This window comes from Phaseolus vulgaris, chromosome 11 (assembly GCF_000499845.2).
Source record: "Phaseolus vulgaris cultivar G19833 chromosome 11, P. vulgaris v2.0, whole genome shotgun sequence".
NCBI lineage: Eukaryota > Viridiplantae > Streptophyta > Magnoliopsida > Fabales > Fabaceae > Phaseolus > Phaseolus vulgaris.
The window spans coordinates 8064304-8080096 of NC_023749.2; the positions used below are offsets into that span (position 1 = coordinate 8064304).

The 15793-nt window shown below is 29.3% G+C and overlaps 1 protein-coding gene across 1 annotated transcript; it reads right to left on the bottom strand.

The window, feature by feature from the left end:
• Window positions 1-1732: 1732 nt before the first annotated feature.
• LOC137823256 (vacuolar protein sorting-associated protein 24 homolog 1) lies at window positions 1733-6862 on the bottom strand. The gene is made up of 6 exons (XM_068628387.1): window positions 6499-6862; window positions 6335-6411; window positions 4755-4857; window positions 2361-2482; window positions 2054-2245; window positions 1733-1962 (listed from the first exon to the last, which is right to left on the bottom strand). The coding sequence occupies exons 1-6, from the start codon at window positions 6608-6610 to the stop codon at window positions 1882-1884; spliced, it is 687 nt and encodes a 228-aa protein (XP_068484488.1). The 5' UTR covers window positions 6611-6862; the 3' UTR covers window positions 1733-1881.
• Between the last annotated feature and the right edge of the window lie 8931 nt (window positions 6863-15793).

A 15793-nucleotide genomic window follows, 5' to 3' on the forward strand; every position in this document is an offset into this window, starting at 1 on the left:
AAGGACTAAAATCTTATTTTGAGTGACTAACAATTTTTTATATATATACCTTTTCAATTTTAGGCCAAATTATAATTTTGACCTTTCTTTAATTTGTTTTTATCTATGATTTTAGTCTCCATATTGTTTTTGGAGTTTTATGATTTATAAAATCTTAATTTTGATCCAATCTTAAAAATAAAGTCTGTTTATTTTTTTATATTTTGATTAACTAAATTATTTTCGTACTAGTATACTTAAAAAAAATTAACAAAATTATATTTAGGAAATAGGTTTAATTAAAATAGTCTAATTGAAAATATAATAATTTTTTTTCAAAGAAATGGATATAAAGCCTAAATTCCGTGAAAAAATATGTTAATTATAGGAAAAAAAATTGGTGAAAATGTTCAGAATAAAGTTGTAAAACCTCCACAAAAATTGTTTAAAATTGATACTTTTTATATATGTTCGATAATAAAGCAATTACCACTCCAGAGTAGATTTGAACAATTTAAAACATATTAAGATATTTTTGATGTTTTTTAGGGTTAAAAAATTAAATTCAATAAATAGTATAATTTAAAAGAAAAATACTTAATTTGGAAAATATTTAAAACATAATAATTTATTGAATATTGATAGATTTAATTTATTTTCATAATTATAAATATCTTCATAGTTAACCTTCAGAATTATATAAAAGAATAAGCTTTTAAAAAGATTTCTGAAAATTAAAATTAGTAAAACTTACTTTTAAGATCACAATATTCCAATGAAGACTAAAGGGATTGAACTTATCGTCTATTGAAAAGGAAGTATTGAATAAAATTAATTACAACCATGTTATAGATAATTTTGCATAAACAAAAGCTAAAAGATTAAATTTTAAATAAAATTGTAATGATTTTAATAAATTGTTTTTTTAGTCAAAATTGCCGCATTCGTAAATTTGTTTAAGGTCCCGAAAACTCTTGAACAACAATAAAACTTATATAAAATTAAGGGTCAAAATCAAAATTGTAAATTTTCAAAAATATGAGATAAAAATAAAAGAACGAAATATCATATCGAGATTGAAAGCAATCCAAATTATAATTTAACTACTATTATTTTATTTGGTAAAACATACTCTCTTTTTTTGTATTTTGTCCATCGTGTAATTTCTTTCTGTTATATATGCCTATTTGTTGTTTGTTGTTTAATTCAGTCTCATTATTGGAATCTCGTGGATATCTTTTTTCAGTCTTTTATTTTCATTGATATATCTTGTGTGATCATGGCAAATTCAATAGACTTGAAGATTAGACAGAAGAAGAAGATCAAAAGAATAGGAAACAAAGTTAAATCAAGAGAATATCAACTTGAAGGAGTGCAAGGTGATTTTCATCTTCTGCTCTTTCAATTTGCTGATAGTAGTAATGTGTGTATTTCTTTTAAGAGTGAAACTTTGGGATCAAGAATCTCCCAAACTTATCAAATTCACAATCAATATGCCAACAAAAGGGAGTAAGTGGGAAAATTGAAAATACCAAGAATAGGGTTTAAATTAACAAGTAGACACCACATTCTTCTCCATCTAACATTCATTCACAACATTGTCACTTTCTAACAAGTTCACTTGCCACATTAATGTCTTACTTTCTCAAAATATGTTAATGCAATAAATCCTAAACCATGCATGAAGTTGATATTATCTTGTCAAAGAAAAAAAAACACCATAGCTTGAGACACTTTTGAGAACTTCGTGTAATTACATATGAACCTCTTTCACAATACTATATTTCCCATTGATATTATCAAATGTCTTTTCAGCAATTAAGATATTAACCTGTCAACATCTCAATCTCGCTTACATCACACCAGAGTACAAGGTAGAGGGTACGATATTAGAATACTTGTTTATGATCTAACTTTAGCAAGTCGGGCCCTTATTTCTTCCATTTCTTCCTCATCATCAACACCCTCTGCTATAGCCTCTTCCTGCAAATAATAATGAATTCCATAATTGGTGTTATGTGTGAGGCAAGAAAGAGCCATGTTTATAATGAAAAATAACTATAAGTGAACATACCTCTGAGGCTCCAACACTTTGACCAGGTTGTTTCACCCTTTCTCTCCTCACAGCTTCAGGAAGTTGTGCAGCTGTCTCGCCAGCTATTGCAGTCAACACTTTATCCACTTCTTCTTCTATCTCATCTTCTATATCCTCGGAATCTAGTGCTGAGTCCACAGCATCATTTACCATCTCCTCGATAACTCCTGCCTGAAATAGACAACATTACTCATAAATACCAATGCATATCTTCTCTAACAAGGGAGGGAAGACATGATTGAAAATGATATTCTTCCACACCACTAAAAGGATTTTGCAGGTATACCTTTGTCATTTCTTTGCTGAACTCTTGCATTGTCACAGCCATTTCTGGAGCTTTCATGAGATTATTGACAAGCTTCATAACCTCAGCACTTTTTGATAGATGTCCCACGGTACGAGCAATTGCTGCATAAGCAACCAAAAATCATGAATTTCCAAAGAACAAAATTCTAATAACACAAACCCGTCATGATGACTAGAGTTGATGGAAATATAGAGAAGAGAAATACAGTAAACGAAAATAGGCAAGAAACAGAATAAAAATAGAAGTGTTTGGATTAAGAGAAACAGGGAAGAGAAAGATAAGAAATGGAAGTGTTTGTTTTTTAAAGATGATGAAATGGAGGGAGAGAAGAAAGAAGAGAGTGAAAATGAGAGAATGGCGGCGGTTTGACAGAATAGATATTTGAAAATAAACCAGACAGACCAAACAAAATAAATGTCCTCCCGGTTGTGCGCAGAGAAATATGTGGAAATACACTTTGTAGAAAAAAATGTATGGAAATACACTTTGTAGTGGAACATAATCAATTATATAACACATTTTGTGTTAATAATATATACACACATGCGTCATAATCAATCATCCAAAGATGATAATCGAATATCCCACACTGAAAATCTTCTCCCGCAGTTTTTTAATTAAAACCTTCACCCCTCACACGTATAGTTTTATGTTTAACCTCCCCCTCACAAGTGTAAATATAATAAATAATAAATCAATAATAAAATAAATTATAATATAATAAGACATTGAAAATAAATAATAAAACTATTTTTTAAACTAAACAGTTTTAAAAAATTTAATTGCTACTCTATTTTCTCTCCATTTCCCTTCAAACAAACAGCCTTTATTTCCACTTTATTTCTCACTTATTTCTCTTCTCTTCTTTTCTTTTCCAACTATTTCCTCTCCCTCTATCTCTTCTCTCTCTACCAAACATACCATAAGTGCTAACTGAGAAAGAATCCAGACTCGTGTTCAACTTTCAAGGGTCAACTTCGTGGGGAACCACACATCAAATTGATTATCATGGTCAAGGAGTCATGATATTAAGGATCAATTTATAGCACAGATGTTTTTTCTCACAATTTTATACATTTCTTCTTTTCTGAGCGCAATTTTGTAATGTGGGGCTTGCATGCGTTTAATTTCTTTCCTTCCTATTTCATCTGTACCAGACAACCTCAATTTTAAAAACACACTCTATCTGCTTTACCTCCCTCTCAATTTCCATGTCATTTGTATTCTACCAAAAATATCCTCAGCTGAAATCTAACTACAAACCAATTAGACAACGGAAAAGTTGGAATTAATAATATAACAGGCAAACTTGGTAACAACTGCAGCACTGGAAAGCAAAAAAGACAGACAGGTCAAAAGACTCAAAATAGAGAGCAGGGGTAGAATAACAGAACAAGTAGTCACAAACAGTCATACAAGTCGAAATGGGTCTTTTTCTTTTTCAACAGAAAATAGGCTTTTCTGAGCACGCATGGTAGGATAGTCTGATTCCAACAATTCTATGCCCAAGATTGGGCATTGTTGCTGACTTGTCATACAAAAACATATTTTTCATGTGGATGGCAATTGCAGGGGACATCATGTAATGCCACCAAAGGACAGTAAAAAGTTGAGATCCAACCTAAGGGAACAAGGGGGTGAAAAATCATATATCATGGAAACATAACACAGATCATAAGATCCTACCTAAAATGAAAAGTTATATTAAGGTATAAATGTCTGAAGACGCGTTCACCAAAAAATAAATAAGTCAACCCAAGGTACCAAACTGAAGTTGGGTCATGACCAACAGAGAAGTGAACAGGCCCCAAGAAGTTTAATCAAGAAGGAGAAGACCCAGAATGTGTAATGCACAGAAGAGCAGAAAAAAAGATAAGAGGCTAGCCAAACTTATAAAGTAATGAAAACAGGTCAGTTTCTGCAAACTTGGTAAGATTACAAAAGCAAATCACAAATCATGTAAAATCATTGGAGTTGGATTGGGATCGTTTAGGCCAGAAACTAAACTGTAGAATCATACAATTAATGAGTAGGAATTTCTCCCACGATCAAAATTGTGATTATGCCAGCCATGCAGCTAAAACCATCTGCATGTTGCACGCCGGATTAACAACCTGGTACCTCTCTCCTCTCTACCCCAAAAAACTAAAGACAAGCAACAAATAGTCAGGGATCATTTCCTCAACTAAAAAAACAATCATCAACAAAATCAACTATGTTGACAAATTTATCAACACCATTCAATTACAAGAGATTAAAGAAAATTTAAGTTCTTCAGTTAAGGATCATTTATCAAAAATCTGGTATCAAACATAAGTAACTAACTTAGACAGTCCTTGTCAGTTAAGGCTAATAAAACACGGAGAAACCTACCAACACTCTCTCCAAGGTGCATCGATATAGAATTCATTTGTGCTTTATTTTCATAAAGACGGTTAACAGTTTTCCTAGATCTCACAAGTTCCTTGGCAAGTGCCTGCAAATTACACAAATATCACAATAAGGAGATTTTTTTCTCAAAATACTGACCATATCCTTTGAACCTTGAAATCACAACAGACAAAACATATTAATGCATAGAAGGCCGTAAACAAATGCAAACCAAAAATACTTGATTATTAGTTTATTGAATATTGTGAAGGATCCTAACGAGCCCACCAACGGACACAATCCATACAAAAAGCTACATAACTGTTAGTTCTTCCTCCAATGCTAGCATAATCCAATTGGCCAACCAACAATTGATTAGATTCAATTCAACACAAATATGCAATGCATTAACAGTCCATCCCAAGTTTTTCTCCCATCCAGTTTCCTGCCTCCTTTCTACACGCATCCAACGGCACACAAGAAAATGGTTCATTTCAAAAATATATTTCTGCAACTCATTGCCTACAAATTACAATCTGAATTATGTAATAAAAAAATCAATATCTGAGTTAGTTGAACAATAAAATTAGCTTTATTTAAAATTAGATATAGCATGTTCATATTAGAGAGACAAGTCATATCATAACTGGAATACGTTTCCATGCAGGGGAAGGATTGAAAATCATTTTGCTCCTTCACCTCAAATCATGGAAACATTGCAGCGAAATACATGGCAGACGCATTTACTTGTAGATGATAATGTGGACAAGAACTTGCCTAGCTGATTTGTTTCTTTTATTTTCTTCAAAATAAAAGTAACTATGCCATATGTGCGTCAATAAACTCTTTGCTATAGGTTAATACCCAATCTAGGAACTTGGATGTTACACTCTAAAGTCCTAAAAGCTAAAAGACTTCAGAGACCCAATTGTGCAGTCATCTCATCATCTGCTATTATTGATCTTTGTTAACAATCTATACAGACTAAGATTAAAAATGACTTTATATGATAGTTTGTCAACGCACTTCAGCTATACACTACACTACACTGGTCATCATCAATTATGTATTCACATAACCCCTATATTTTTTATAACCACTTTGAGGTAGGTTTTCTTTGAAGTAACGACCACAACCACAACTTTTGCTAAATCTAGTTGTTGAGATTGCCTTGTTTCTAAATTGCAAAAAATTTAATAAAGCATGGTTGGCCACATACATACTTCTAGGCGTAATCACTATCCCCCTTATCATCACGTTAAGCATTAGGGACTTGCCCTAAAAATGTAGTAAAAAATAAATTAATATCTTCCACACCCACATTCAACAAAGGGGACCAAAATGTATTTCATGCACTACTCGGGAAGACAACATCAAATATTCTTCCTTCCATTTAGAACCAACTCTGCTCACAGCTTTCGTACTAAACAAACAAATTTAAGAGGTGATACATACATTCCTCAATCCCTCAAACTTAGGCAAATTATTGCATGAGACAACCCAAAAAAATAAAAAAGCTCACTGGCACTGACAATAGTAAATCACAGAAACAAAATGAAACAAAAGAACACGAAAGAACAAACCTTTGCAGAGCCCATGTCATTCCTCTTTGCGGCTTCTCTGATCGCCTTCTGCACATTTTTTTCTTCTCTCTGTATATCTAATAGAAACCCATAAACACAAAATCAAGAAAACCAAAAAATTATAAAAAGGAATTGGTTAGGGTTTGAAATAGAGAAAGGAATACCGCGAATTTGGCGCTCAATGTTGCGACATTCCTGACGAAGCCTACGCTGCCAATCCCTCAATAGTTGCTGCGGATTTGGCTTCGGCTTTAGAATGTTCATCACCTTCTCCATTCCCACTGATCCCAAAATCGAAAATTGATTTTTCAAGGACCGGAAGGAATTAGAGTTTGCTCACAAAGACAATTACTTCAAGATCTCTTCTTTTGAAAAATTCTGTGAAGATTCGATCCTATTGAAGCAATCGGTTCTTTGATTATTCTGTGAAGATTATTCTACCTTTTTCCACACTCACACCTCTTCCACAAAATCTGTTGTTCTAACAATTTTAGAAGTTAATGATATATTAAAAACCAGAATTTTTATACAATCACTTTACAAATTCTAATATTAATATTTTAATATTTTTTTACATTATTTAATTGTAAATTTATTATATATTTATATTTAAATACATCACATCAAAAATTATATGCCATTCTCATAATTATCAAAACATCATTTTCTTAAAAAAAAATATTTATCTCTTTATAAAGAATTGATTTTTTCTTAAGGGTGTGTTTGGATTAGAGGTTGTAGGTGAGGGGAAAGTTGAGGATGTGAGTGAGTGAAAGTGTGAAGAAAGTGTGAAGAAAGTTGATAGTGTTTGGATTGGAAGAGGTTAGAGTGAATGTGTGAAGAAAATTTATTCAAAAGTGTGAATGATGTGATAGTTGTGAGAGTATTTTAATATATTTTGAATAGTTTAAATTGTAATATTACAAATTTATCCTTGTATATAAATAAATAGAAAAATGAAATATTAATTAGTTTAAAAGATATTTAAGTTAATTAAAATAATTAGTATTATATTATTTAATTTCTATTACATTATATATAATAATAAAGTATATTTTTTTTCCATGTGTTAAAAAAAAAAATATTATTACTTTTGTACATAATTTTTATAATTAAAATAATTGTAAGTTTTAATTATAACTTAAAAAATAATATAAAATTAAAATGAATTAAAAAATAGAATATAGAAATGAAATATGAATTTATGTCCAATCTAAAAAAATATTAACTAACCCTAAACCCTAAAAATATTATTTACAAATAAAAAACTATTTCTTATAAACAATTTAATTTTTAAACACTAATAACTATCTACAATAATTATTAAAATAATTTAAAGTTTTATTTATAAATAAAATAAAAAAATGTAAAATTCAAAGAAATAATTAAATATAATTTTAAATATAAGTATAATTTTATCATTTTCTTCTATAAACTTTGACTATGTTTTTAATTACTACAACCTTTTTTATAATTTTTTAATTATAAGATTATAAATTATGTATAACCTAACAAAAGAAACACTAAACATTATTATTATTACTATTTTTAAAATACGTATTCATATCTATAATTTCAATTCATCTGTAATAAAATAAATATTCATATTTCAATATAATTTTTCCTTCCAATACAGAATTACACAAACAATTTATCACAATAATTAATTTACTAATATAATTAATAAATTTCTCCTAAATATTCAGATTTAAATTACAAAGTAATTAACATCAATAATTACTTTCAAATAATTTAAACAAATTCAATTCCAAAGAAAATTTAAACATAAATATGAAAACTATGAACATAATCGATTATCAGTTCCCTTCAAAAAGCCACATAATCGATTATCCACAGACATAATCGATTATGCTTATAGTGCAAAAACTAACATAATCGATTATGTTAGTTTCATAATCGATTATGGTCAAAATAACACATGACCCATAATTGATTATGGTTGCCAAAAATTTCCAAATAACCGATTATGTGAGAAAACATGAAGCTGAAATAATCGATTAGGTTCAAACTGAAATAAAAAAAAAACGTAACCCAGGGCACACATGAACCACCAAACTCACTCTCTTACCTCTATTCTCACTGAAGACCCTCTCCAAGCACTATATCAATGCAACTCTTTCTCTGTCAAGGCTAGCCAGATGTATATGTGGTGTAGATATGGTGGTCTTTGAAGTGGTGTAGATATGGTGGTCTTCGAAGTGGTGTAGATATGGTGGTCTTCGAAGGCACTTATATAATGGTTCATCGTGGCAGAAAGAGTTACTGTGTGTAACATGAATAAGGGGTAGCATGGTAAATGAAGGAATCCTACGTGGCTTTCCACCCTTCTCACCCTCCTATCTCCTCATATCACAGATGAACCAAAAACCACTATCCTTTCCACTCACCCTCACCCTCACCCATCTACAGATCCAAACGGGGGTGGCACCCAACATCCGTCTGCGCCTACAGTGCCACCCCCAAAAGCAAACAAGCCCTAAAAGATATATGAGTGAGAATCGATTCTCCTCTTCCTTTTTCTTAGGCCCCGTTTGGATCCAGGGGTGGTACTGTTGTCGACAACGGAAGTCACAACACCACCCCGTTTGGATCCATGCATTGTTGCGAGTGAGGGTGGAAGGAAAGTGAAAGTTGAGTGAATTCTGCTTCTCCTCAAAGATGAAGAGAAAGTTGCACTGTAGAGTGGGAGTGCCAAGTCATCCACACGAACTTACAATGTTGCCCTTGCTTTAGTGCTGGAATCAAGAAGAACAGTGGTCCTGCATGCATGCCACATGAAACCATGAGATTCCTGACTTGGCTCAGGAATCGTTTGACCGTGTGTGAAACTGTGAAAGGTCAGTGAATGCAGTGGATGAGGTAGGTGGGTGTGGAATGAAGCTGGCTATATAACACGAAGCATGAAGGTGGTTCCTCCATTCACAGAAAAGCAAAGAAAGCGAGCCATCAGAGAGTGTAGTGTAGTGTGGTTAGAGAGATTCGTAAGCCATCATAGTTTGTGTTAGGGGTTGAGTTACGTATAGCTTGTTCATCTCACGTCCTGGGTTCATCTCTGTGATTCATCTGGGTTCATCTGTGGGTTCGTCTGAGGTGAGAGCGTGTCTTCGAATGGTGCATAATCGATTATGGCTGAATTAGAACTGGTCAGATAATTGATTATGGTGAAGATAATCGATTAAGCAAAGTTAGTAATCGATTATCTGTAAAAATTTCAAGCCATAATCGATTATCTGAAGTGTGGAAAAAGGGTCATAATCGATTATTTATTGCCATAATCGATTATGCTTGATTTTTGCCTACTAACTTAATCGATTATCCATGGATAATCGATTATCCTATGTATATAACTGAACGGATAATCGATTATGTTCTAAATTTTTTGAAATTCTGTGTTTCTTATTTTGTTTTATGTGGTTTTCAGGCACTGGTGTTCTTCATCCTATCAGTCATCCTATTGTGTTGTTCTTGCTTAGAAGTTGTATTTTTAATTGATATTTTAATAATAAATGTACAAAGTAATTATTTATTTAAAAATGAATTGTTTATAAAAAAGATTTACAAAATTTAATTTAGACAGAATGGAATTCAAAATTTTAAAAATATGTTTATAGGGTTTTTAACATAATTTATTAATGTTATAATTAAAAACATTATAAAAATGTTGTAGTAATTAAAAAAAAATAGTCTAAGTTTTGAGTAGAAATATGATTTTGACTTTATTATTTTTAATTTGTATTTCACATTAATTATTGGTGTTAGAATTAAATGTTATAAAAAAATGTTATAGTAATTTAAAAAGTCAGAAAAACTTTACATAAGAAATATGATTTTTTAATAATAATTTTAGATAGTTATTAGTGTTTCAAAATTAAATTGTTTATAAGAAATAATATTTTATTTGTAAATAATATTTTTACAGAATACAATTAAAATTTGTTGATGTTTAGTTAATATTTTTTGAGATTGTACATAAATTATTTGGTTTGTTTATATGTATTTGTTGTTTGATTAAATTATGTTATTGAATGATATAGTACTTTTTATGAATTTTTTTATTAAAATTAATTAAAAGTACAGGGTAACTGTATTGGTGTACTTTTACACCGATACGGTAACCGCATTCGGTATGAATTCGGAAAGAAATTATGACGAGGCAGAGATGGTACACTTTGAGGAAACAATTGCAATTTATGACGATCTTGTTGCGGCGAACATGAATTTAATTTCACAAATCGAAGAACAAATAAAAAAAAATAATGAAGGTGCATCAGTCATGATTCTTTGTATGATTGCTTTTGGATTGAAATTGTTACGCACGGTGCCTACTACAAGCAACTGTATCAGTGAGTCTCAACCACAAAAAGAGTGTCGCAAACAAGAATTGATGGAGTACTTGGTCCACACTGAACAATCTCGTCACATTATTTGCATGGGATCGAAAGCTTTCATTAAATTATGTGAACGAATACGGGGAACTGAACTTGTTAAAGATGCATATCGATCAACCGTGGAAGAACAAATAGCGAAATTTCTGCACATTATTGGGCATAATGTGAAAAATCGAAGTGTGTCATTCTTTTTCCATCGGTCTGGAGAAACAGTTTCCCGTCACTTTCATAATGTTTTGAGTGCAATTTTAAGGTTGGAGGGGGAATTCTTAATTCAACCAAATGGAACGGTTGTAGAACCATACATCCTTAACAACATTCGATTTTTCCCCTACTTTAAGGTTTGTTGATAATAACATTACTTGAAATTATGTGTAATGTCTTCTTTAGTTTGTGTTTAATTAAAGTTATGAATTTTTGTTTACATTAGGATTGTTTAGGGGCCATAGATGAGAGTCATGTGCGTGCTAAGGTTGCACGTGCTGATGCGCCTCGTTTTCGAGGGAGAAAAGATTGGCCAACCCAAAACATATTTGCAGCCTGTGACTTTGACATGAAGTTCACATATGTGTTAGCCGGTTGGGAAGGAACTGCCTCCGATTCAAGGATATTGAAAGATGCTTTGGGACGAGGCGATCCTTTGGTTATTCCAGAAGGTTAGTTATAGGGGATTGGGTGTGCAGAAGAATTAAAAGGTTGTAGTAGTATATACTAACCCAACTTTCCACAATCTTTGTAGGAAAATACTATCTTGGTGATGCAGGTTTTATGCTACTTTTCATGCTACTCATTTACATAATCATATTGTTTTTAATGCAACTTTTTTACCATCTTATTACTTCGACAGCATTGGTTAAGTGTCATTAATGTCTGCATATCATAACACGTCGTCATCTAGTTGTACTGGTTGTAGGGTGCAAAAACGTAGTACTTTTACCCATGCTACTGGGAGCACAAATGCCTTCATTGATCCTATTTGTGATTGTGGACAATTTGCTGTTTTGAGAATAGCGACAACACAAAAAAATGCTGGAAATTTTTTTGGGGTTGTCCCAACTACAAGGTAAAATTTATTCAATTAGGTTTCAAACAAACTTAAGAATGTTATTTTAAACTTATTCATTGTTCAATTTTATTGTTTTCTTCAAAACAGATTAGAAGTGGCATGGTTCTAGGCTGTAATTTTTTCAAATGGTGCATTGAAGACGTTGCCGATGAAAAAGATGAAATCATTATCATACAACGGAATAAGATAGGTTTTCTAGAAAACCGGTTGAAGGTCTCCACAAGAAGGATTCAAATGTTATTACTGGGAATGCTTTTTTTTTCTTCTAATTAACATTATTATGTTCTTCATGTAGACTTTATATTATATATTTTGACACCTACTTAATATTCATGTTATATTCTAAATTTATATTTTATTTTTAAAATATATTCATTTTGCTATTCATAATAATGAAAATTATTATTAAAATTAATTTTATATATATTTGTATATATATATAACATAACATAATTTATAAAATCATTTATAATATTAAAATTATGTAGATAAATTAACTTAAATAAAAAATAATTCTTAATTAATAAAATGTTAAATAATATAATTATACTTTAATTTTAAATTATAATTAACTAAAATATGAAATATGATTAATCATTATTTATTCTTTTTTTTATATACAAGGGTAAAATTGTAATCTCACAAACTTTACTATCAAAATAATTTATAATATTCTTACAACTATCACATCACTCACAATTTTCAATAAACTTTCCTCACACATCCTCTCTAACATACCCCAATCCAAATAACCTCAACTTTCTTCACACTTTCTTCATATTTCCACTCCCACTCACCATCAACTTTCCACTCCCTCACACCCTCTAATCCAAACAGACGCTTAGGCTACGTTTGGATCCAGGGGTGGTACTGTTGTCGACGACGGAAGTCACAACACCACCCCGTTTGGTTCCATGGTTTGTTGCGGGTGAGGGTGCAGCGAAAGAGAAAGTTGAGTGAATGGTGTTTCTTCTGAAAGATGAAGAGAAAGTTTCACTGTGCAGTGCAAGTGCCAAATCATCACCACGAATTTCCAATCTTGCCCTTACTTTTTTGCTGGATTCAAGAAGCACAGTGCCTCTGCATGCATGCCAAATGAAAAGCATGAGATTCCTGACTTGGTTCAGGAATCTATTGACCATGTGAAAGTTTGAAACCTCATCAATGAAGTGGGTGAGAGGTAGGTGTGTGAGATTCCTGGTTTCTTTATAAACGTTGCTTCCTCCATTCACAATTCACAGATAAGCGAAGCCTAAGCAAAGAGAGCGAAGCATAGAGTGTGTAGTTGGAGAGATTCGTAAGTCATAGTGTGTGTTAGGGGCTTCATTAACGTAGAGGTTATTCATCTGAAAGTGGTGTGTTCATCTATGGGTTCATCTGTGCCTTCATTTGGTTCATCTCTGGGTTCATCTGAGGTGAGTTTATATGTTTCATTCAATGGTTAATCGATTATGGCTTAAATATCACAGGCAAAATAATCGATTATAGTGTAATCTGCAAAATTTTCCAGGCATAATCGATTATGTATAGTGTGTAAAATGGCTCATAATCGATTATGTGTTGGGATAATCGATTATGCTTGTTTTTAGCCTAGCAGCATAATCGATTATCTGAAGTGTGTGAAAGGGGTGATAATCGATTATGCTTGTTTTTTGCCTACTAACATAATCGATTGTGCGTTGATAATCGATTATCCTCTCTGTGTAAGTGATGCCATAATCGATTATGTTCTTGAATTTTTGAAATAGAAATGTTTGTTAATTTATTTGTTTTCTGTTATTTTCAGGTGTGTTGATCTTCCTATAAGGCATCCTATTGTTGTTGTTGCTGTTGTTGAGTGCTTATCTTCAGGTTTTAATTTTTTTTTATGTAAAATTATTTTATTTAATTTGTGTTTTATATTTATGATTATGGTTTTGTAATATAATTTGTTTAGAATTTATTTTAGTTTATTATGTTAAAGCTGTTGTTGTAATATAATTTTTTTAAAGTTTAGTTTAGTTAATTATGTTAAGTAGTTACTAGATAGTTAATTAAATATGTTAAGGAGTTTAGTTAATTAAATTAATTGTTTCAGTTGATTTATTGTTTTAATTTTCGTAGATAGTTATTAATTTTTTAACATTTAAGAAATTTTTTTATTTCTATGAAATGAATTATTTAGAGAATGGAAACAGAAATTTGTAAATTTTATGTTTTTTATTATATTAAACATAAATTATTAATGTTATAATTAAATCAAATAAAAAAATGTTGTTGTGATTAAAGAAAAGTGAAAAATTTAGATAAATATTGTTTATAAGAGAATAGATATTGTATAATAATAAATATACAAAGTTAATAAATATTGTATAAGAAAACTGAAATATTGTATAATAATAAATATACAATGTTAATTTTTTTTAACATTTAATTTAATTGTTTCTAAGAGAATAGATATTGTATAATAATAAATATACAAAGTTAATAAATATTGTATAAGAAAACTGAAATATTGTATAATAATAAATATACAAAGTTAATTTTTTTTAACATTTAATTTAATTGTTTATAAGAGAATAGATAATTTTTTTAAATGAATATTTGTATTCTGTATGGTTAATTTTTTTTTAATTGGACATAAATTATTAATGTTATTAGTTGAAAAGATTAAAAAAAATGTTTTTGTAATTTTTGTTATAAGATTTAATTGTTATAAGAAAAAAATAAATGTATTTAAAATGAATATTTTTACAAGTGGAATAATGTGAAATGTGTAATTTGTAGGTTTCTTAAAAAGTAATTGATATTTTAGAAGTGCTATTTTTAATTGATATTTTAATTATAAATGTAGAAAGTAATTATTTATTTTAAAATGAAATGTTTATGAAACAGATTTAAAAAAATTTATTTTGACAGAATGGAATTCAAAATTTTAAAAATATTTTGATAGGGTTTTCAGTTTTGTAGATTAAACATAATTTATTAATGTTATAATAAAAAACATTATAAAAATGTTGTATTAATTAAAAATAACAGTAAAATTTTAAAGTAGAAATATATTTTTTTGAGTTTTTTTTTTTAATTTGTATTTCACATAAATTATTGGTGTTAGAATTAAATGTTAAAAAAAAATGTTATACTAATTTAAAAAGTCAGAAAAAGTTTATTTTAGATTGATAATAAATTATTACAAAGAAAAATAAATTTGCAGAATCCAAATAAAAATTAATAATATGTAGTTAATATTATTTTAGATTGTACATAAATTATTAGAAAGATAAAAATAAATGTATTTAAAATGAATATTTTTACAAGTGGAAATAGAAATTTTTAATTTGTAGGTTTTTTAAAAAGTAATTGATATTTTAGAAGTGCTATTTTTAATTGATATTTTAATTATAAATGTAGAAAATAATTATTTATTTTAAAATGAATTGTTTATGAAACAGATTTAAATTATTATTTTTTTGACAGAATGGAATTAAAATTTTAAAAATATTTTGATAGGGTTTTTATTTTTGTAGATTAAACATAATTTATTAATGTTATAATAGAAAACATTATAAAAATGTTGTATTAATTAAAAAAACAGTAAAAGTTTAAAGTTTCATTTTGAGTTAATTTTTTTTAATTTGTATTTCACATAAATTATTGATGTTAGAATTAAATGTTAAAAAAAATGTTATACTAATTTAAAAAGTCAGAAAAAGTTTATTTTAGATTGATAATAAATTATTACAAAGAAAAATCAGTTTACAGAATCCAAATAAAAATTAATAATATGTAGTTAATATTATTTTAGATTGTACATAAATTATTACAAAGATACAAATTTATGTATTTAAAATGAATATTTTTAGAAGTAGAAATAGAAATTTTAGGTTTTTATTTTATTTTATTTGTTTATATTTATTTGTTGTTTGATTAAATTATGTTATTGAATGATATAGTAATTTTGATTAATTTTTTTATTAAAATTAATTAAAAGTACGTTTTAGGGTA